Source organism: Passer domesticus, chromosome 5 (assembly GCF_036417665.1).
Source record: "Passer domesticus isolate bPasDom1 chromosome 5, bPasDom1.hap1, whole genome shotgun sequence".
Classification (NCBI taxonomy): domain Eukaryota; kingdom Metazoa; phylum Chordata; class Aves; order Passeriformes; family Passeridae; genus Passer; species Passer domesticus.
This window is the reverse complement of record NC_087478.1, coordinates 28,370,748-28,394,594: the sequence shown is the minus strand read 5'-3', so window position 1 is coordinate 28,394,594 and position 23,847 is coordinate 28,370,748. Positions and strand designations below refer to the sequence as shown.

Here is a 23,847-nt window from a genome sequence, read left to right as displayed (position 1 = left end):
ATACATTTATTTATAACATCACTAATTTTAATGAACTTTAATCAAGAACTTGGACCATACTGTTGAGAAATTGTATTTAGAATTGGACTCAGTATCTCAATATTTACAATCACTGTAGCTCTAGTCTTTACTCTGTTTTTATTGCATATATCCCTTTACTTAATGCCCCTTTGAAGCTTCTTTTCATGATCATTTTTCTCCATTTGAACAGCTGTAAAAGCTGAATAAAGACTATTTGAGCAGAAGGTAGTGTGTGCTGCTAGCTTGCCTTTGCAAAATAGTTGTGTATACTTTGATGAAGTAGGCCTTTAAAGTACTTTTTAATTCTTTGAGATACATTTTTTTTGAAGGAGTTTCTTTTTATTCACTGGAGACATGATTTTTTTCTTTATTTTCTATTCTAGACATAAGGGCTACAGCTGTCATTGCAACTTGAATATGTAAAATATTCTAGTCTTTACATTCTAATAAATGATGAAATTTAAAGCATGATGTGCTTACTTAAATGAGCTTACAGGTCAGACATCACCTTTCACTTTAAATTCTCATCAAGTGAACCGAAATGTGCTGGACAGAGCCAGCAAAAGGCTTTAAGAACACAATTATGAAGCTGTTCTTGTTTCACATAACATGTCTCATGTATGGTTGCCATAAACTAAGGCTTTTTAGTGAGCTAAGAATTATTCTTTCTCTCATGTTTCTTATGGTTTCTTCATTCTATCTACTGTACTCAATAGTATTCACTTAGAAATATGTGTAGCAAAACTCAAACTATCAGGATAAAACATGATCCAAAAAAGCTGATATGACTTGTAAAATATTTTTTTGTTAGTTTTTAAGTTCTCTCCATGTGGTGAGCTACAAATTAATTTTCAGCTGAAGGCCTTAATGGCTAAGAATAATTTGTATTAACTGCCACAAGAAAACTTTTCTTAATTGAATGTGGTCTGAGAGCATTCCATGGTGTGTTTTTGCAGACATTGATGAATGTGGAACTGGAAGGCATAGCTGTGCCAATGACACTGTTTGCTTTAACTTGGATGGTGGGTATGACTGTCGGTGTCCCCATGGCAAGAACTGCACAGGAGACTGTATCCACGAAGGCAAAATCAAGCACAATGGTCAGATTTGGGTGCTGGAGAATGACAGATGCTCTGTCTGCTCGTGCCAGGTCAGTACCAATGGAAGTAGCTGCTTCTGCATGGTGGTGGTGGGGATGAAAGGCAGAGGATCAGGATCCAAGTGAAATTCCTGTTTTAGATGCCTTCTCAGGTGCATGTGTGGCACTACAGAAATAAAATCATGCATTACACAGAGTTTTTGAGATAGCTTCTCTCTCCAACCTGCATGAGCAAAACATTCATTGGAAGTTTATTATGTGGTACTGGGAGAAGGATGACAGTACTGTTTTGTTAGCAGACATGCCACCTGTGTTTTCTGGGTGGGAGCAACAGCATTTTTATGCAAATAAACTGTCTAGACACCTATTGGGGCTGGAGTTTGATGCCAGTATCTCAAGCAGATGGCTATAAATAGAAGTAGGTTCTGTGTCTGCAGAATAATCCAGCTTAACTTCCTCAAATGTTTGCTGTGGGAAGTTTGGTCCCAAGCTAAATGCTCATGGACAATGAAGGGCCAAAACGCTGCTGACAGTATCCTGAGCATTTCAGCAGCTCGACTTTGGTGTACATAGTTTAGTTTCAAATCACCTATCATCTTCCTACGTGAATAATTACAGAACAGAAGGGTTGGTCTTCCTTGACACCATCCAATCTGGTATTCTGTGAAACCATGATATTCTAGGAAGTGTAAAGCAAGATTCATCAAGCATTTGTATGAGAGTTACAAACAGGGCAATCCATTAAAGTCTAACCCTTGGGAAAGACACCCTTGGGTTTCACCACCTCAGGGGAGAGCTGCCTGGAGATTGTTTGAATGAAGGATGTGTGTAAGACAACAGGGGAACTTATGGTTGGTAGTGAGTGTGTATGGTTTCTGGCTTGCTTTGAATTGTATTTTGGCAAAGATACTGTGTAGTGGAAAACTTTTGAGCTGCTAGTGGCTTAGAATCAAGGTAAAATATAAAATTTTGGCTGGAGTTTGGCTAGAGTTGTGCAAATTTCTGCCATTGCTGTGTGTCTCTCTTCTAAAAACAGAATGGATATGTGATGTGCCGGCGAATGGTCTGTGACTGCCAAAATCCCACCGTTGACCTCTTCTGTTGTCCTGAGTGTGACCCAAGGCTCAGCAGTCAATGTTTACATCAGAGTGGGGAGTTTTCCTATAACAGTGGTGATTCCTGGATACAGAACTGTCAGCAGTGCCGCTGTCTGGTAAGGTCCCCGATTACAGCTGCACAGACAGGAGGGAAAACATGAGATATTCTGGTTTGTGAATAATTTCATCTTCATGCATTAACATCCACTTAATTTTCCCTGAAGTACATGTATAATTAAAAATCTGGTTTGCCTGGATTTTTGTCAGTATTGTCCATTTTCTGTCAAAAGCGTATTTTGACACAATAGACAATATAAATTACTTAATCATGAAGGTGGTTTCAGCAGAGTGGAGGTCATTTGGATATGGCACCTACAGAGCAACACTCCCATTCACTTATTCAGAGACTGATGAAGTTCTGTAAGGAAATTCTAAATATGTATTTATTATCACAGCTGATATTTTCAAGCATGCTGGTAAACTTAAACTTATTTAAGTCTGAATGAATAAATAAGCAAACTTATTTATTCATTCATACATTTCAAGTAACAGAAAAATAATAAGACTTCTTGCATTTTTCAAAACAGTGAAATGAAGTTTCAAAAAAAAATCTGTTAAACTTGTCACCTTATTCCTAGGCATGTATTTTGGAGTCTAAGCAAAAATATTCTGCATAATGCTGCTCATGAAGTTTCTGTGACAGAGAAAATCCCAAGATAAAACAACTAGCTTTTATCACAAGTTGTCTCCAAATATAAAGGCTGGTCCACGTAGTAGCTTTGGCTTGTCAGGGTATCATGAATAACAGCCAGAAGCCCATTTCTGTATGCTGTGCTTATAATGCTACTGCTGCCAAAATTCAATTAAATAGATAACCATGTGCTTCATTAAATGTCTTAAAAATGAAAAAATAACAAACCTACAATTTAGTATCTCAATAGATGTTTCTTTTTTTTTCAAGATACTACTTCTGTAGCAAAAGTCTGCTTTCTTTCAGTGACCATGGGTTTTTTGGGGTGACAAAGTATTGTCTACTCCCTGTACTGTCCATCACTGCAAAAAATAGATTGAAGTGTCAAGATCAGTGGCTGGATTAAAAGGCTGCTTTCAGTCTTACCATCACACAATTCAAAAAGAAGAAAATTGACCAAGATGATAATTTTTTAAAAGACTAACTTCACAATACTTACTGCAACAAGTGGAGAAAATTTGGGGCTATTACAAGTGCCTGGGATATTTTTCAGCTTCTGCTTTGGAGATAGCAAGCTCCACATTCTCAAAGACCTAGTTACATTTTTGTGAATAAACTGATTTCCTAGGGCTAAATGCTGTTCTTTTTGCCCTCCTTAAGTCCAGACTATTAAATCTGTGCTCAAATGAGCTGAATAAATTGGAAGTCAAAGATCTTCTAAAAAAAAAAAAAAAACAAACAACAACAACAAAAAAAAAAAAGAACGAAGAAACCAAACATTATTGACTTCTGTGAAGTCTTTTCTTTGACCAATAGATGTGAAACTTTGGCCTTTGTCCAGAGTGAAGGGAAGCTGATTCCAGCTTCTAGTAACTGATATGATTTATTAAACATCTTTAGATTTGTGTTCAGGCATAAAGTAAGCTCCCATAAGGATATGCTGGCCCAACACAAGTCTCTGCTCAGACCTTTTCTTACCTTGACTGCACTGAATCCACCATGCAGAAGGTGTGTTAAAGTTTGGAACTTGAGGTATTCTGCTCGTAGTATCCTGAGTGGATGGAGAGTGGAGTGGGTGGAGGTTCTCTCATTGAAAATGGAGTGGTATTCTCTGTTACATTGGAGGGGGAACCAAACAGCTGAAAATTTGGAAAAAAAACCTGACAATTTTGGCATGCTTTTGCAGTGCAGTAAGGTTACAATTTCTGTCCCTTGTAGAAATAGGACTTAACAAGGACAGAAGGACATGCCACAATTCTGTATTGCATAATTTTGTGAAGAATTTTCACCTGCAGCTTGATGGAGAATGTACTGAACTAAGTTAAATCTAATCCACTTTCTGAATGGTATGCAGAAAAAAGCACCTGATCTGCTGTGTGTCCCACAGTCAGTGAATATCAGTATTTTCTGTGCTGAATTCTGAACAGCACCAGATGGGAAAGAATAGCCAGCCAGGAAACATAATGCTGATTCAGAGGAATGGATGAAGAACAAAATAAGAGCTAATAATAATATCTTGTTCTTTCTGAAAACAGCAAGGAGAAGTTGACTGCTGGCCCTTGCCATGCCCAGAGGTGGACTGTGAATTCAGTGTCCTGCCTGAGAACGAGTGCTGTCCACGCTGTGTCACCGACCCCTGCCAAGCCGACACCGTTCGCAACGACATCACTAAAACTTGTCTGGATGAAACCAATGTCATTCGCTTCACTGGATCTTCTTGGATTAAGCATGGCACAGAGTGCACCCTCTGCCAGTGCAAGGTAATAAAGGTTATAAAGATGAGGCTGAGATGCTTCTTCCCAGCTTGTTCTGTGGCACATAAATATTAATGTGGCACTGAGTCTGGTCAGGGAATGGTTGTTGTCTACACTTGTTTTAAAGCAGCAGAGATGACAGTAAAAGTGTTCAGCTCAGTTAACTGTACTCTTGCAACTGCTAGAAGCACAGTTTGATGTGCTAGCAGATCAGAAGCAGGACAACAGCCCGTGCTGCAGAGTGCTGTGGACAAGGTACTGGGTTTCACTTTTCCACCAGGATAGTTAATTCGAATTTCAACATGGAGCTCCAAGCTCCGTGCTGTCTTGGAAGCATGCAAGTATGGCTCTGTAAGCCTAGACTTTGCACAAGGAATTTGTTCAGTGTGATACTATAGTGTTACTGGATCTCATTGAATTGCTTTTTTGAGAATAGTAATTGTTTTCTGAATAAAAGGACTAGTTATATGGTTACATAGCTTTTGTACTTTAAAATTAATCAATGTGTTTAGAACATTTACTGGTTTTGTACTCAAAGAAATTGGTTGTCTGAGGAGAAAAAATAATGGCTATGGGCATATGTGAATTCTGGCATCTCTTTTTGAGGATGAAAAAGAAAAAGGGCTTAACTAAGTGTTTGTATTCAATATAAGATCATAAAGTGGATTGTGTTTTTTGCCATTCAATACTGAGTAGTGACAATATGTGTTTCCACAGCAGCCAAGGAGAGAGGGCAGGATTCATGCACAGTTCTTTAATTATTACTGAAATTCACAGTTGATTTTGTGCTTTATTCTATGTTCCTCCCAAGTAAGATGCTTCCCGAACTCCAATACATAGTGCAATTAACTACTTGAAAAGGTGCTCATAAAAAAAAAAAAATCTATTTTCAACACCTCCTTCTGTGAGACTTCTGTGTGATCAGGCAGCAGAAGCTGTCAAGCATCACTTCCTTCCTCTGCTTTGTCTGATGCAATAGGTGCTGCTGTCAAGGCATAGTCCTTTTCCAAGGGCAGTGCCAGTGTTTGTCCTGATGTCAGAATGGGTCAGTGGTTAGAAGAAAATGCTGTGATCTGACAGAATGGCTAATGATTAGAAAGCCTGAGCTGCTGCCCAGAGGATGTTAAAACAGGCTTACAGGCAGAAACCTGTATTTTTGGGGTCCATAGCTGGTGCTATACACCAGCTTCAATGCTAGAGGTTACTTTTTGGTCAGGCAAGTTGCTAAGGTTCTTATGCATCTGGTTCCCCATCTGTAAAAGAAATTACTGTGAGTGGTTCTTCCCTAAAGCACTTTGAGACTCAGTGCTGGGAGATGTGCTCTTGTTGTACTGCTAATCAGTAGCAATGCAGCAGGCATGTGTCAGTTCTGACATGGCCACCTAAGTGCAGCTCCCATCTGGCCTTTTGTGTTAAGCAAAGACTGAACCTTAAGCATTGACTAATTGGTATTCAGTATAAACACATACACAGACTTATCAAATCCATTGCTGCCGTATGGACATAGTGAGTATTAGAACAGATACTCTGCCAAACTCCATTGTTTTAATGATTCAGGTGTGACTGCCTAACAAAGAAGAGGTACCACTTTGTCCCTAAACAAACCCAAATATTATTCAATTCTCCTTACAGACCAATGTTGATTTTGAAATACACTATCTGCTCATATTTACAGCATTTTAATATAGCAGTTCTGCAGGCAAGCAGCCCACTCCCTGCAGATCAGGGTAGTGGCGTGCCCAGTTCGTGTAGTGTTCCTTCTCATTCATCCTATGTCACCCCACTCTTCTCTTGTAAGTGTCTCATGGAAGGTCAAAGCTCCAGTCTAAGCCTCTCTAAACAAGCAAAATAGGTTTACACAAATCCTTTAAGAATTTAGAAACCTGGGCATCAGCTAAAGCAGACTTAGCCACAAAAACAATTCTAATCACAAGTAAAGAATTGGGAGAGTAGGATTATAACCTCCTGTTACAGGAGTGAAAGAAAATGCTTGAATTATTCAGACCTTGGTTTTAATAAGTCCTGTTGGTTTAGTCAATTGAATGTATTTGGACTAATTTATAAATAATACTCATTTTTTAATTTGCATTTTAAGATTCAGACTTAAGAAATAGTAGAGATGCAGAAATTATTTCTGTAGTATTTAATGATGTCCATAGGCAATCTGTTCCCTAAAGTGCCCTTAGTAGTCTCATAAGAATTTCTGGACTATTTGGAAAAAGTTTGTGGATTAATGGTTCCTGGTGTTACAGCCAGGATGCATGAAGTTGAAGCATTCAGGGCTAAATAAAACCCAGAATCCTTTCTGCCCGATCTGAATAAAACTCCCAAGTGCCTTGTCTTGTTCAACAGCTTTATGTATTTGAGCAGATGCCTGATACCTTTATGTTGGGAGCATTCCTTCCACTGATCCCAGCTTCTTTCAGTTTGAGCATTGCAGCTCTGGGACACAGACCACAACAAGCCAAGCAATTAGAGGAATCATAATAGCCTGTTCCCTCGGGCAACATAAGGACATGAGGACAATGTCATGAATCTGATCCAAGACTGTACATGTTTTGTATTGTACAAGTCTGTGTGTTCAAATCTGATGGGTATTTGCAAACAGCTGAGCTTGTTAAATTTACTTGTTTTGTACAAAATGCAAATTGTTTCAATTCTTCTTTCTGTTTTTCCATCCTTTAGAATGGCCATGTCTGTTGCTCAGTGGATCCACAGTGCCTTCAGGAACTGTGACACCAACAGCTCTCTCTCACAAGCAGTTTCTGGATAAAGAATTTTCCTTCACAGAAATAGACCTTCAGACCAAAAATTGTTCAAAATTAAAACTAAAATTAGGTTGGTTTTGTCTATCTGAAGTGCAGATATGTGATGAACTCAATTACCTGAATCAGAGTGAAATTTATGGGACTCAAGACAAGCTCAGATGTGTAAACCTTTGTATGAGGTTAGGCCCAAATCTTCTGGCTATTTGTCTGTCTGACATCCTTGTGCAGAATGTTTAGGTTAGTGTAAAGTGACACATTGTAATGCTGTACATAATGATGTCAAGCTCTAAAATCAACTAGGAGCTCTTACAGGGTCTTCTGAAGCTTTGAGAGTCCAATGCTTGACCAGATGCAGCAGATTTACCTAATCATATTTGGAACTGCACAAATGTGTTTGATTGCTTACTGCAGAACTTAGCAGATGTTTGAGTAAAAGGATGAAGCCTTCAGGAATAATGAACCTAGCAGCTAAGATGTGATATGTACAGTATGTGCGCTGAAAAAAAAAGATAGAAGTTATTGTAAAAAACAAAAACAAAACGAGAAAAAAACCAAAAAAAAAAGAAAACCCGTGATGCACAGGCATGGCTTCTTAATGTTTTCTGATGGGAAAAGTCATCAATATTTCCTTGTTTTACTGCACTTACTATTATTTCTTGATTGACTTTGTTCAGTATAAGCTCGTTATTGTGCAAATTTAAATAAATATTTCTCTTACCTTAAATTTCTGTTTGTGCCATCTTTCCTTTTCAAGGACTTAATTTTCATGTATGCTGTTACTTCTTTGCCAGTATTCCTGGGAATCTGGACAATACAGGTGAAGTATTGCCTGTGTAGCTCCTCTAAGTGTGGGAGCTTATGCCCAGAACAGCCTTATGCCTATCGTATGTTATCTTTGTTAAGATATACATAAGTAATTTGTCATTACAGTGGATTAAACAGCAAATTCACATTCCTAAAGATCTCCTATGTGCCAGTGGGCTGTTGGCACACAGTGTAAGTAGAGACCATTTGTGTGTGACTTGGATCTGTTCAGATTTGCAGGGGATTTTCTCCAAATTCCTCCTCTCTCCAGCTGCCAGGGGTTGGTTTGTCTTCTGTAAGCTCTGCAGCTGTTTTCACTGTTTGTGTGAAGGATCTTAATGCACGGGGATTACTTCAAAATGCAAACCCTTTTGTCACTACTGTTCTGTTGGGACAGTAAATAAAGGAGGCTACGTGACCAAACCTGTGTTATTCTCAAAGAGAAATAAAGAATAAAGCAATGTTTACAAATTGCAGGCTGAAAATGCTGAATTTGTAAAGAATGCATCACAAACAGTGGAGACAAAACAGGAAAGGAGGAAGATGCCCAAGATGACAGCATTCTTTAGATGCTGCTTTAGTACTCATATTCTTTTCAAAGTGCCTTGCTGCTCTTCACCATCTGTCTTACAAGTTCAGTAGATTGTCGTGAAACCTGGACAGGCAAAACTTCTGATAATATCGCTCCTGTGTGATATCAAGTTTCAAGGGAGGTCCATGTATGTGGTTTTACAAAACAGAATTATTTCCTGAAAACAGATGCTACGTCAGTTTCATGTACTGCAGGAGATCAAAGGAAACTCATGCAACCACATGTATCCCGTAGGTATTCCCCTGAACCCTCAGTGTCTGCTGAGGACTGGATGTTTTTGGATTAGGGGATACAAGAGACGCTAGGTCACCAAATGCTAATAGTCTAAAAAAGTCCAAGAAACTAAAAATCAGGGGGAAAAAAGACCCAAATGGGTATTTTACTTTGAACCAATAAACATATGAAGATTTCCAGACCAAATAAAACCTTTTCCTCATCTCGTCCATAAATAACAGGTATTCAAAGGTGTTTTTTCTGATTTGTCCTATTCCTGGCAAGCTGCAATCACTATTTTTAAAGAAGAGAGTTAGCTCCCCCCCAAAACCTGTGCTTTCTCTGTAATGTTTTCTTGCCTGCTAGTAATTGTCAGGAGGTCATGTTTTCGCCTCAGACTCTGAGGCACATCTCCAGTGGATTTCATGAGCTGCTGCATGCCTGTTTCTGAGAGAAACAGAAGGTTTCCGAGAGAAGGTTGAGCAGAAGTTGCATATCCTCCGAGAACTGCACTTCAATTTAATTCAAGAATAAGTACAAGATAGATATAGAAAATGCATGAAGACCAAAGTTCTTTTTTTGAAAAGAATGAACATTTTCCAAGGGCAGAATCCTTGAGCTCTGGCAGTGGCTGTACAAAGCTCTGACAAGAACCACTGGAGCTGTTAGAGTAGACATCCACAGAGCTTTGTAAGTAATGTTGTAAGCATCCCCATTTTGGCAGTGAATAGAAAAGTTGCAGGTGAGGCAAGTGTCTCTGTCCTTAATCTGGTTCTATGCATCCTCTGACTTTGGTTTCAGAGCTATGACAAATATGAGAGCTCTAAGGAAAATAATCTCCAAAATATTTTCTCAATAGTTTTTCTAATAGCGTAATACTGGTGTTTAATAGCAGCTTTTAATCAAAACAGAAATGGTGTATAGATGACAAAAACCATCCATTTTCTTTGTTGCTTACCGTGACCTGAGTGTTGGATCGTCTTTCTACTATTGTGGGTTTGTGAAGCACAGGGCAGTACACTAATAGGCCAAAAAAGCCAAAAATTGAGACATAAGGTAATAGCTAAAACTTGAATGTGATCCTTGGAGCGACACTCAGTGTTGCATGTATGTAAAGAGCAGAAGTCATACTACTGAACAATGCTGGAAGTCTCTACTAAATAAAAAATGAGAAAGGGTTCAGTGAATATTGTCTAATTTATCAATGCTTAAGGTTACTAATCAGTTGGGAGTTCTTCTAAAGGTCAGCAAACTCCAAGAAGACATATCGGTGACCCTCATTTTCATTCCTTTTCACCCCCTCTTCCCCATCTCCCTCCTGTTCAGCCCAGCCAGTAATTAGTAATTTTAATTTTCCTTGAAAAGTAAATTTAAATATGATTAAAAATTGATGTCTAATTTCTAAGCCTAAATTATCTGTTAGACAATATAGTCCATAAAAAAAGCCCAAAACAATTGTGAATGATGCAGGTACATTGTGCTCTCTTACTGGCCTTTCGTTATTGATGCACTGTTTGCAGTACCAAAATTCAATAACTTTCATAAAGGAATTGTCACCTCTCTGCAGAGTAATTGCCCTAAGTTAATAGACCTACAGATATAATGGCAGAGATGTCTTCAGTTACAATGCTGAATTCACTGCTGTGGTGAAACAGGTTGACAAAATGCAACAGCATTGTAAAACTGTTGAAAAGGGGCCTAACTGTGCACCTGGGAATTTCTGGTACCCACAAATTTACTAGGGTCAATATTGGCCATTAAATTTTTATAGGATGCCTAAAAGTGTGTGTTTATGCAGGGAGGGCTGTAAAAGTGCCCTCTTTCATTTCCAGCATAGGATCTCACCATTAGCTCCACTGGCCTACAGCAGGTTCATCCTGGGTACCTCAGAGAGGCACAATCTCATGAGCCACATTTGAGCTGACTTCAAATGCAGGATGTGTATGCAGCAGGATCTCCCCCTCCCCAGATTCTCCAAAGGGAAGAAGGCTCCCAGTGCAGAAAACGGCAGTGCTGAGCTCACATGCCCTCTCAACAGGAGGGAACTCCCTTGGTTTCGCAGATAAAAATAGCAGCAGCTTTAAAGTAGGGCTCTGCTAGTTATTTTTTAATAGTGTAACTTACTCACAGGCAAATGCAGTTTAACTTGTCCCCAAAGCAGTTAATTATTTAAGCTAAAAATCGCTAGCTAGCTTTTGCCAACTCTAAAAAGAAAATGTTTCAGAGCAGTACAAGTAAGAAGGCTAGAGCAGCTCTAGCATCTCCAGAGTGGGTGGCCTGTGTCTCTTCTTCAGTGCACCAGGAAAAAGCCCACTGCAGTTGTGTCCTCTACACAAGTCACAGTCATAGTCACTAAGCCACAATCCTGGCTATATCTCCTGTTGCTATTTTAATTTCCAATTAAAAATTAAAAGCTTCTTGTTGATTTAGCATAGTGGCCAAACCTCTGTCCTGGGAGGAAAGACAAAGTGGATTTTTGAGTAAGGAGAAGAATTTTAGAGGGGGCTTGAAAAGAAAAACAAGGTGTTGAAAACTGTTTTTCATCTGTCTGTGGCTGTTTATCAGCCTTGTGAGTGGCCACTAGCATATCAGTGTATTTCACTTTTTTCTTTTTGATAGTAAGGTGCTAATGCAGAATGATAAAAAAAATCAACTGTTGAAATCAATTACTCATCTAGGTCTGCACTAATCAGTATTTGCTTATTGTCAGAATTTATATAGTGTGTAAAATACCAAACAGGCATTGTTTACTATAGCAGGAGATGTACCACCCTATATCCTACTAATCTCTTCATAGATTATTTCTATAACTTCCAACTTTAACTACTACAAACCATAAAAATCTATTGATTGCATAATTTTTGTCCATAAGATAGCCAAAGTCAAATTTTGAAGCATAGTTACTGTCTTTTGAGTCATTTCATGTTCCCATTCAAATATAACTCTCAGTATGTCATTTGTGTTTCAGCAGTATTGCTTGGAATTATAAAATAAAATTGTTTAAGGGCTTATTTTAGGACTGAATCATATATGAAAACCAGAATAACTAGAATCACATCACTAAAGGTAGAGAGCTTTCATCTAAATAGAAGAACAGAAACAAAGTAGACTCCAGTGCAATTTCATGGTGGGGAAAGAAATGTCATGGAGAGAAGGGAAGAAAACAAAAAAACCCCAATCCCACTGATGTTAACTTGGTCCTGTCCTCTTTTAATGACTGCTGCTCTGAACAAGAATAAGGATGCAACCTTGTGCATGGTTACCTTAGGTTTTACAAGAAGCTCCTTAGCTGATGCTGCTTTTGAATATTTCATCTGACTAACTGAACCATAGCATTTTCCTACTTATTTTCTTAGTGCCTTTGGTAAAAATGTAAAAAATGCCTGAAAAGGCCAATGCAGGATGGGTGTGGCCCCCTTTGAAGCAGGCACTGTATCACAGCTGGAGCAACTTGCCCAAGACAGTTGCAGGCACCAGCCAGCCAGGGAGCACCACCCTACCTAAAGGTTACACCTAGGTTAATCCTGCTGGTTCTATCAGCTGAATGTAGTTGGGTGCTCCATAGGCTGTGACCAGAATGACCCAGGTCAGACTGATTCCTATTGCAACCTTGCAAGCAAAGCCTCCCCTTTTGGCTGTTGTATGTGGATTTTGCAAGTCACATGGTTTGTCAGTGCAAAGAAATGCAGGGGTGGGATTGGTGCTGTCCCAAGGGCTCCCATATCATCCCAGCATGTGCAACCCACAGCCCAGACAGATCAGTCTGGTGACAAATGGATGTCAAAGTCACTTAATGAAGAAGGTGTTAAAATTTGGCCTTGTAGACAGTGTTGGTGACAAGCTGAAGGGATAATACTGATATTAATTAAATGATCTTTTTAAAATCAGTCTGTTATTTAATTTTAAATTTCTATTGGCCAATTATTACATTTGATGAGCCCTGATGCTCCTTTGAACAAAACAGCAGGTGAGGAAGAAATTATTCTTTCCTCTCTTGGTAAGCTTGAGAGGCTGCTGTTTTGTTCAAAGGGAAGAGAAATGCAGCCCACGGAGCCTGTGACCCCCACAACTCAGCAGAAGCACACACTGGACACTGACCAGTGTGAATGACACTGCTGCCTGCTCTGGGCAGCCGCTAGCCTCAGCAGCAAGAGCACTTTCTTTCAACATCCCTGTCACAATAATGGGAATTAGGTGGTGCTGTTCCCACCCTCATCTCCTCTGTGGCATCCAGTATCAGTACCTGGCAGATCACTTTCACTGTTGGCCTCTCTCTGCATGGCTTCCATAGCAGGTGGTTTTATTCTCCCACCTTTTCAAACTTTCTGACATGGAATTTATCACTCCTTGGGCTAGAGATCACTCATGTTGGCTTAGAGGTTTTAGCCAGTGTTAACCATCCCTTTACAAAAACTAAAATATATGGATTCCCACTGTGCATATGTTCCTAATATACTGTACAATTAAAGTAATGGAATTTGGATAAATACTGGAGTCAAATTCTTACCTTAGTCCCAGTTTTCTGTGTTTTCTATTGCTCTGGAAATTGAACCAAACTGCGTAAATTGTTGCTGAAATTCCAATCAACTTTGTTTTCTTTTTGAATGAGGATTGAAGCAAACACTTTTGAGTTTTTTTTAACAGAAGCAGTTTCCAAAATCTGCAGCCCAGAAGGCCAGTTTGCACATTCACAATCACAGGTCTGATTTCTTGATCCTCTTATACTGATATTTAAAATGCTTCATAAATTCCCAGAAAGAGCTATAGATATTCAGACATTTATATGGCCCATTTAAGTGATCTTTTTGTTTCTTATATGTTGCTGTCCTATTGCCAAGGTTCCGTACCTTCTCGGTGGTTTCTCAGGCACAGCTCCTCACAGCACTGACTCCACCTTCTCAGCACAGCCAACAAACTCCATCTCTCCCCTCAACCAACCAACCTGCTCTTTTATAATACCCCTCTTAACTGGATCCAGCTGTGGCCTATTAAGAGCAGGCTTGTTCTTAATGCTTGATAATTAGCACAGCTGTAACTCCTTAGGGGCCAGATTACCTTCACCACTGTCTCTATTCTCCTACCTTTTATCTAACCACACTTATATAGCAAGTTTTTGTCATTTATGTAGCTTTCAAGTGATTCTTGCATGCTTCATGTATTTGAATTGCTTCTTGTGGACCAAATCCTTTTGCACGTAAAACTTCTCAGCTGTTGAATTTGAATTTTTTTAGCTATTAGAATTTAAGGTCCACGTATGAAATATATTCCTGACATATATACACCTGGTCAGCAAAAGAAAATAGAGAGATTAATTTTTCCCAATACACATAATGATGAAGGCAAAACTGTGTTTGATCTAGTATTTGAAATAGATTTATTGTGTTCTTCAGCTGTGTTCCAGCAGGTTTGCATTAATCTACTTTAAAAGTATAAACCTGGATTCTGAACAATCAATCAGTACAAGGTCAACTGCAGCCATTGCCTGCCTGCTGTGAGTCAAAACTTAAGACACGTGGACATTTATGAGAAAATAGAGAAGCAGAGATTTCACTGTCACCAAAATGCTTTTTGTGTTCAAAAATAAATATATGGAATGGTTTCAAGTGAATTAGGTAATAAATCTTTTCCATATTTTGAGAGTAAGATCAGGGAAAAACCTAGAGGTGAAGTTATAGTGTATTTACTGAGTACTGTGCTGGTCTACACCAGAAAATCCTGAGATGGCACTGTCTGAATAGTGCAGATATTGGTCAGTGGTTGAAAAACTTACGGTAAAAAGGAGTCTTTGACTGAAAAACTCCTGGTGCTGAGCTTTAGACATGTTGCACAACTGTTTAAAGGCACCTGAACACGGTGAGGTGACGGTGGAGGAGCAGTTTAGGGATGCTGCTGTCCCCTTCTTTGCTCAGGCACAGCTGACTCCTCTGCAGGCCTCCTTGCAGTGGGGTTGGGGCGGGCACATGGCAGCTGCACTGCTGTGGCTCACGGTCTTCAGGAGGTGGGCACTGCTTCTGGCTGTGTAGCCATGTCCTTTGTACTGGTTTGGGTCAAAAGCACCTCGTTCTGACAGGAGCCTTCTCCCATGGAGACCTGGCAGCAGAAGGACAGCTGGCACAAATGCTGACAACTGGTAGCTTGCTGTCTTGAGAGGCAATGACCTACACCAAGGAGACACCAACAGACATCAGGGAGTTGATCCAAGACCCAGAGAAGGCTGTGGAAATTTTCTCTCATATTAGGACCTGTGTTAAGATCTGATCATTTTGTTTATTAGAGAAATGCCTCTAATAAGAGAGGAAAGACCTCCCATCAATGTGCCCCCTGAATTAAGGTGCAAACAGACCATATGCTGAAGTCTATAATAAGGATTTCATTTAATAATAAATGCGAGGCAGATATAGAAAGAAATAGGAAAAAAGCAGGGGGTGAAGAGAAAGACAGTGATAGAGAGACAGATTAAGTAGAAAGGTATCACGACCCATGGATCCTGTTGGTTCTCTCTGGTCTTCTGGTCTTTGTGGTCATGGTGGTCCCATAAAACATGGGGTTCAGGTTAATATATGTTCAGGTATGTGGGAACATCCAGGTACCTCCCCCAGAGTGGGTTAGATTTACAGTCTTTTGAAATGCTGTGGATCGTGTGCAGTCCTCTGGTGGAAGACATTCAGACTCTCACAGACCCAGGCCCTGAAATATTTATTCACATGCTAAATGAAAGAGTGCTACCAGCCCATTGTTTTTAGTATGGTTGGAGCACTTACACACCATATCTTGCACAGGGCAGATGTACTCTTCCATCACCTACTCCACTAGGATGAAGTTCAAAGAGGCTATAAATATATAAACCTGAAAATCATGACAATGAGAAATAAATTTGACCTATTTTGTTTAATTGACGCAAAAAGAAAATAAGTCAAATATATCTTTAATATTTATTTTATTCTGGTTTCTGAGAGGAAACTTGGGTGATAATGTCAGGAAGGTCCTGTCTATGTCTCTTGCGGTGTCCTAAAGAAAAGGATCCATTTGATATGGGGCAGCTTTCCAAAGAGTGCACAATTAGGGGCAGCAATGCGAAAAGTTACAGACACAAAGAACAGGAAAGACTTGCAGACATGTGACTGAAATACCATGGCTGGGAAAAGCATGGGTCCACTTGGACCAGCTGTGTGCCTTGGTGTCCCTAATTACAGATGCAACCTATTGTTTTATCTTCAATAGCTTAGCAAGATTACTTTCACAGTGGTTGCCTGATAAATGTCTGCTTGCTCATTAACATAGCTGACATTACCTAGCTCTGCTTAGTTATGCAGCCTCAGTTAATTCACATCCTTTTTAGTTGATAGGCCGAAGTTCAAATGACACAAATTTTTGATCTTATTTGTATGGCTGTGTATACTTTCCCTTCCGTATGGTCAGAATAATAACTTCAAGGCCAGAAAGAAACTCCAAACCCTGAAAGAGCAGAAAGCTCATTTATATTTATTCTGGGGCAAAACTTCTTTTGAACTCTGAAAATAATTTCTTCTTAATCACATGTACCTTTATCTCTACAGTACAGTAGTAGTTCCTCAAATCCATATTGCTTTCCTGCAAGGCCCATGCTATAATTGTACATATGTACCCCATTAAAGCAGCAAACATTTTTTCAATGCATTTAAAGAAAATAGATATATAAGCTCACTGGATAATATGTGTTGTTAGAACTGGCAATATTATTGATATGGGACACTGACATAATATGTCAAACCAAAGCCTGTCTTTAAAGAACTCCATTTATCATGACCTGAATTTGTAAGGTATATATCAGAAAATGTTTAGCCTGAAGAAATGAATAGAAATAGAGATTTTTTTTTTCCTGTAATGTTTGCTTCAGCACTGTAAATTTTCAGAGAGTAGTCTCTGAAATGGCAGTAATGAATCAGGTGAATGTTTGATTTCAAGGGCTCCTTGGGAAGATCTAGAATTACTCACCTAAAAAGAAGCTGTATGCAGCTGAGCTGTGTTGCAGTCTCAGGGCTCTTCTGGTATGGAGCAGATTGGAGTGTAAGACCCTTCTCTGTTTCCTTCTTCACTTACTCAGGAAGTAAGTGCCCAACCATTACCTCCTGTATGTTTTTGGTCCCATTCCCACCTTTTCCTTTTCTGTATGCTTCTTTTTAGTTAAAAAAACCCCCCAAAAACAAAACAAAAAAATACCCAAACAAACAAACAAAAAAATCCCCAAACAAACAAACAAAAAAACCCACAAAAAACCCAAACCAACTCTCCTCCCAGCTAAGTGCCATAGCCTAGAACTGAGCTCAGTCTCCCTTTTGCCCAAAACACTTCCATTCCTGGATGTCCAGTTGCTGCAAGGCATGTGGTGGATGAGAGGACCTTCCATCAATGTGACCCCCAAGCCCTGCATCTGGGACTTTCAAATGTCCTTTAGTGAACGCCTCAGCAAGCTGAATACCACAGACCAAGGGCCCAATGTCAAGAGTTTTTCAGCATTGCAAATGAACACAGATTTAGAGCAAATCAAATAGCAGAATGGCAGCTGATCATGCACTTGCCATTTTCATTCATGGACTGCTAGTATTTTTTAAATACTGTCCTACAGAAAAGTCATAATCTTTTAGTAAATAATTTTTAATTTTAAAAAGTCTACATGGGATATAATCTTAGTGTAATTTTTAACTTACTGAGTAGCTTTTATTCACTGGACTGCACAGTCTTTTGTTAACATCCATGAAACTTCAAAAATAACGTATTAGTCATTGGAGAGCTTTTAGTTTACTCCCAACCTACATTAAAGACAAATGCAGAATTACAGGGAAAGCATTAATAAAAAATTGACACTGAAGACTACAAGGACTGTTGCAAAGTGCATTTCCTAGTATGCATCAAAAGCTAACAATATAAAAAATTCTATTAAATTCATGCTTAATATAGTGTGGTTTGGTTTTTTAAGAAGAACAATGTATTTTACACTGGGCCTAAAATTGTCTCCATAAATAATAAACTATTTGAAAGCACTAAGTCAGTGCAGATGAGCAGAATCAGTGGCATCATGGTGTTTTATTCTAGAGGCCCTGCCTTGTTTAGGTGGTGACAGGTAAGGAACCTGGTCCTCTCTTTCTGATCACAAGTTATTTACATTGGCATGAAAGATTTAAAGCCAGTGAATGAACTACAGAGGACATGAGCTCATGGGCAGTTCAAGTGACCAATAAGGGAGCCAATTCTGCATCATGATTAAAAAACAACGGAACTCGTTCCCTTCACTTCTGTGTGAAGGACTTCTCACTTTTCTTTGAGGACCATTAGTGGGACAGAAAAAAACCACAATAATTCATCTGGGGCATTTTTCCTCCTCCCTTTTTCTTTCCCTGCTCTTGTTTTTCTGTGTTCCTGAGGTTTATCTGCTGAGGTTCCTGGCTCTGTGTGCACAATGTTTTCACTCATTTGTCTTGCATTGCTTTCAGGTTCTCTGACCACTAAAACCAAACCATATCTAACCAAATAAGCCACGGAGGAATATCTGGAAAAAATGAACAGAGCTGTTAAAAGAGACTGAGCATTGCATAAATGAGAAGTCATTTGAAGAACAATCTCGTGTCTTCATAAGCAAATGTGGCTCATTTTCCATGTAGTGACATGCTTTTGAGCTTCCCTCTTGCCTTCCAATTATATGCTTGTCAAAGATAGAGCCAGAAGTCACAACTACTTTACTCTCCCCACTGTACAAATCAGCCAATGAAAACTTCCACTTCTTAATGTTTTTCAATTATTTATGATACCTAGTTTGAACAAATACACTTCCAGACTTGAATCTGGAAGCTAAAATGGGAAAAAATGGCATAGCAACTCATTCAAAATGGGCAACACCAGACTGGAAAATAGAGAGAAGTTCTCCTAGCATGCCTTTGCTGGAACATAAATCATCTGGCTTTCTTTATATTGTTTGAAGTGATCATTTGAAACTACACCGCCCTGATATACTTAATATTCTATTTGGAACTACAGCTGAGACACATGCAAACACATGCATATCTCCCAAGCAAATAGGGTGGGTTTACCTTGTCAGGCTAGATGTGCTAGACAACTGAGCATCTGGCTCCTTCTGAAGCTTTGATGGGAGCCAAAACAAACATCTTATCAGTTATGTCTGACCTGATGAATATACTCAGAAGATGCCTGTGAGAATTTCTCAAAAGCAAGGGTTGGAGTAAACCACTCCTGTTAGAGAATGCTGAGTCTGGTGGCCCCAGAATGGTGAACCTGCCATGGCTCTCTGCCTCCAGACCATGAATCCATGTGCCCCTCTCCCAGAGCCATTCCCCTTGGCCCCCAGGCCAGTTGCCTCAATTAACAGCTGTCCTGTCAGGCATTGGTCAGGGTCAAGCACTGACAACACGCCCTCACTGTGCCCTGTGCTGGTTCACCCCTGGCACTCGGGCATCGTGCTCTTGGCTCTGCAGATGTGAGCCTTGCACGGGCCAGCAGCCCCTGTGATATCAGGATGAGTTGGCCAGGAAGGTACAGGTGTTTCCCAAGCTGTGGCATTCTTTGAGACTGTGTGTGCAGCTGTTGTCATCTAACCCCACACTCCCCATCCTCCCCGATTCAAGAACCCGATAAATGACTGTTGGCTGAGAGGGATTTACAGTTGGACTGACACAATATGGCTACTGTGGCTATAAGATGTATGGGCTTCTGCATCAAAATGCTCTCATCAGAAGTCAGTTGTAATAAACTCAGTAATGCCAAAGAATGCCACTGAAAATGAACCAGAGAAGAAATTCTTATGAAATTCTTGATATAATGAATTTTCAAAGAATGAACATGTTTCCATAAATGGAAGCAAGTGTCAGGTCCTGTGAAGCTCTCCAGGACAGAACAAATTGTAGCTAAACAGTTTTTCTCTCCTGAACAGCAAGACAAAGTAAGAACACAGTGTTTGTGCATTTCAGATAAAAAATGAAGCAGATCTATTCCGTTCCTGGGAAAGCCCTCAGTCCTGCTTGGCTTTGGAAGGACCTGCTTAAAAGAAAAAAACCCAACTGTACAGTCCAGCTAGGAAGAACCTAATCCCTACTGCCTGTCTGCAAACCACTGATGAGTTGAGTAGACATTCCCAGGGTGACATGGGCACAGGTAGTCCCCACATGCCTTCACGGAGCTCAGACCCAGTTTGAACCTGCAGGAGACCTGCATAGGAAGACACAGGGATTGAAGAGATGGTGGAATTTTTGACCTTGCTACAGGGGATGTGCATGCTGTGCCCAGAGAGTAGACACAGCCCCTTGCTAGCTAGCATATGACCCGGGATGTGGTACAGAACCCTGAACAAAAATGAAGGGCACAAAAAGGAAGTTTCACCCACTGCATGTTCTCAGCTTAGTGCTGGTCAAGGTTGGACTCCATCTCTCCTGCATTTTCTTCACATTAGATACACATACAGATGGTGAGGCTTGTTTCATTGTGAGGGTTGTTTATGAAAATTGCTGGACTTTGTTTTTTCTTGTTTTATCTCCTCCCATGTGATTACACAGTCAGGGTCACTCTGTATTTATGGTTGTTTTTTTGGGAAATAATGAGGAATATTCAACTCCCCATTTTGAACAGGCTTGCTCCAAAGCATCTCCCAGAAAGCCGCTTGTCAGGAAGAGCGTGGCGTTCTCCACGGTGCTCTGAGCAGAGCGGCTCCCTGCCTGCCTCCCCTGGGGATCTGCGCCTTTCACTGGGGCCTTCCTGCTGGGCCTTTGTCCTTCTCACTGGCAACACTTTCTGAAACTGAAAAAGGCCCATTTATCCCTTTGCTCATTCAAATGCAGACAGGCTAATGCCGTGGCTATTTAAAGTAATGGCAGTCAGCAGATGCTTAGGACATGAGTGCTGGACTATCATTAAAAGATATGGTCTCTGATTAAAATATGTTCTTCCTATGGGAAACTGCAGCCCTCTGGGACTTTTTGGCTTATTAAGAAAGTTTTGAGCTACCATGTCTCTCTAGCAGAGATAAAATAATGCAAACTTGCTACTGATGCCAGGAGCATGTTGTTCTCATTCCCACTGTTGTTTCTGGATCTTCAAACTATTCTGTTTTGATTCCAGTAGCTAAGAGATTTTGAGTAGAAAGAATGAAGTATCTTATATCCTTGCATATTGAGATCTTAATTTCTTGTAAGTCCCTACAGGTACTCTTGACTTTACCCTGTGATTTCATTATATAATATAATGTAATATCATGCAATATATAATAAATCATACTTTCCACTCCGATTTCCTCTTGTTTACTGTATTCCAGATAAGAGACCATTGTGGGTGCTTAGATTGATAATTTCACGAATGCACAATGGGTTTGGCTGCACACATTTCTTTGAAATGAGCAACGACTGTGTTCCTAATCTAATTAAGTGATTCTGAAAAATGTCATACTTACAGCTTATTTTTTACAGAGGAATTATTTCCTTTCAGGAACAAACCCTCTGTAGCATGGGAAGCCGCAACATGTAAGCCAGTTCCTAACTACATCAATTCTCACCAGAAGCAAATCTAGAGGTGCGTGTTCTACATTTCTTTGGTTAATAATCTGAATCAAGGTTTATTTAGTAAATAAAAAGATACGTGCTGCATAAGTTTTCCAACATCTCATTTAGAGTGTAATAAACTGTGTGTTGTTTGCTAGCCTTGTGGCTCCTCTTAGTTTTTGATCGTATGGTATCAGAAAAATCGATATCTCATTTCTCACATCAGCCAGATGGATAGGCCAGGCAAGGACTTCAGCCAAGCCTTTGTACCATTCTGACAGGGGAAAAAGCATGTTTTCCCTATTTCAAGCTCTACTGTTTACAAGCAGCTATTGACAGCTTTGCAGTACTTTCTCTCAGTAAGATCTATCACAGTATAACTTTGAAGTCTTGCTGGCTCGGCTGTATTTCTTATACCTCCTCACTTACCAAGTACAGCTATAAATCCTTAAAGTGGTTACTACTGCATGTGCTCACTAAATGTTGAGATCAGCCACATAGTAAAGGGAGCGTTCTGAATTTACACTCAGCCTGACTTATGCTGATCTTTCCAAAAAAAGCTGTCAGGAGATTTTGGCTTACAAAAACCTGGCAAGTACACTGCCATGCTTGCTGATGAAATTAGTTTCCCTGCATGGCTGTGTGGCACAGCTCTTTATATCTGTTGCAAAACAAGTTGGTGCAGAACCAACTGGTAGTAGGAAAGATTTGTTTTTCTGCTTTGTGGATATCATGGTACACATTGACGTAAAGGGAAATTTTTGTATACTACAACTTGGGAGAATACTAATATTGATATAAAAAGTATTTTCAAACTTAGAAGACAGATGAAAAAAGTTATATTTTGAAATTCATTGACTAAATTTAAAACATTTCTAGTGAAAGCATTGTTTTTTTTACTTTTACGCACAATATGTCATAATCACATCCAAATGAGAGTATTAAAAGGTAAACAGACCTTGTGATTGCCAAATTAATTATGCAATGTATGGGAATATCAAATAAGAATTATCCATTTAACTCTGGTCCTACTCACAGTGCTTATTACACATTATTTTTCCACAGAGACACTGCTTGTCAAAATAAAAACCATGAAATTATTTTCTCTCTCTGTGAACAGTGGCTGAGTGCATGAAAAGTTCTCCACAACAGTTTCTTCACAGTTATATCACTGCATATAAGATGGTTGTAAAGCTGGCTTCAAGAAAGCCAGTGCTGGCATTTAGTGAATCTAAAGCACTATCAGTATAGTAATACTAATGGTAATTCCCATGTAATACAAGAAATTTAAAATTCAAATGCAGGCACTCCATTTTCCAAATGTCACCCTTAGGAGAGCTACAGAGGCAGCTCAACTCACAAAGGGAATTTGTGTGCAAATTCAGACCCTTCATAGACTGGTGGAAAGCAGCAGAATACAAACCAGACCTGTGCAATACTTTTATAGTAATCCTCTTAAAACACCCACCAGTCTGTGTCCTGTGACGAAACTAGATCCACATTCTGGGTCTTTCCCTCTGCTTTGCCACACCCAGTCCCCTTGGACCTGGAGATGTCTGGGAAGCCAGCCCGTGACTAGACCCAGAGTGACAACAGCCCCCTGGGCTAAGCCTGGTCACTCCAGGGCCTCACCAACACAGCCCTACATTGTGTGCTTTATTGTAGTGCAACTCTGTAAGATCACATTTTTCCCTATTTCGAGCTCTAAATGAAGGGCATTACCCTTCATTTCCCATTGCATTTGTAGGTCCAAATTTTAAACTGAGACCAGGAAGTGCAGCTGATTCAGAAGAAAGACGATTTTTTGTCTGATATCAGTTGAAAGCTCAAAATCAATGACACCATACATCAACAGAGGCAAAGAGAATATAATCTTCTATACTTTTTGAATCTTACTTCTGTTAAGCATAAACTGTACTGTTCTTCTGGAAATGAAATTTAAAGATCATTTTGTCAAAGACATCACAAAGTGCAAAGAAACAGCTTTTGCACATTTTTAGCTGGTCTAACTTCAAGGCAGAAATCAGAATTAAAGGAAAGTAAACCATGACATAAAAGCAAAGCTTCCTCTTTTTCTGGATGATTGCATGCTCAGATTGTGCTTAAAATTCCCAGGAGATGTACAGATAGAGATGAAATATTGGTTTGCTGTAATGGCAGCATGGAGATCATAGCTATAAGCTATTTTTGTAAATCATAAATCAGTGTCTGAGCACCAAACCATGGGAGTCTAGCATTCAATTCATATATTATCACTAATTACAGGTTTTTTTACTTGACAATGTATCAT

The 23,847-nt window shown here is 39.6% G+C and overlaps 1 protein-coding gene across 2 annotated transcripts in view; it reads left to right on the top strand.

Annotated features, from left to right (window-relative positions):
• NELL2 (neural EGFL like 2) overlaps positions 1-8,154 on the top strand; it is a 132,633-nt gene extending 124,479 nt beyond the window's left edge. For both annotated transcript variants that reach the window (XM_064422490.1, XM_064422491.1), the window contains exons 17-20: positions 978-1,171; positions 2,157-2,333; positions 4,444-4,668; positions 7,348-8,154. In XM_064422490.1, coding sequence (XP_064278560.1) covers positions 978-1,171; positions 2,157-2,333; positions 4,444-4,668; positions 7,348-7,398 — 647 coding nt within the window. In that variant the 3' untranslated portion in view covers positions 7,399-8,154. The remainder of the gene's footprint in view (positions 1-977; positions 1,172-2,156; positions 2,334-4,443; positions 4,669-7,347) is intronic.
• Positions 8,155-23,847: the final 15,693 nt, after the last annotated feature.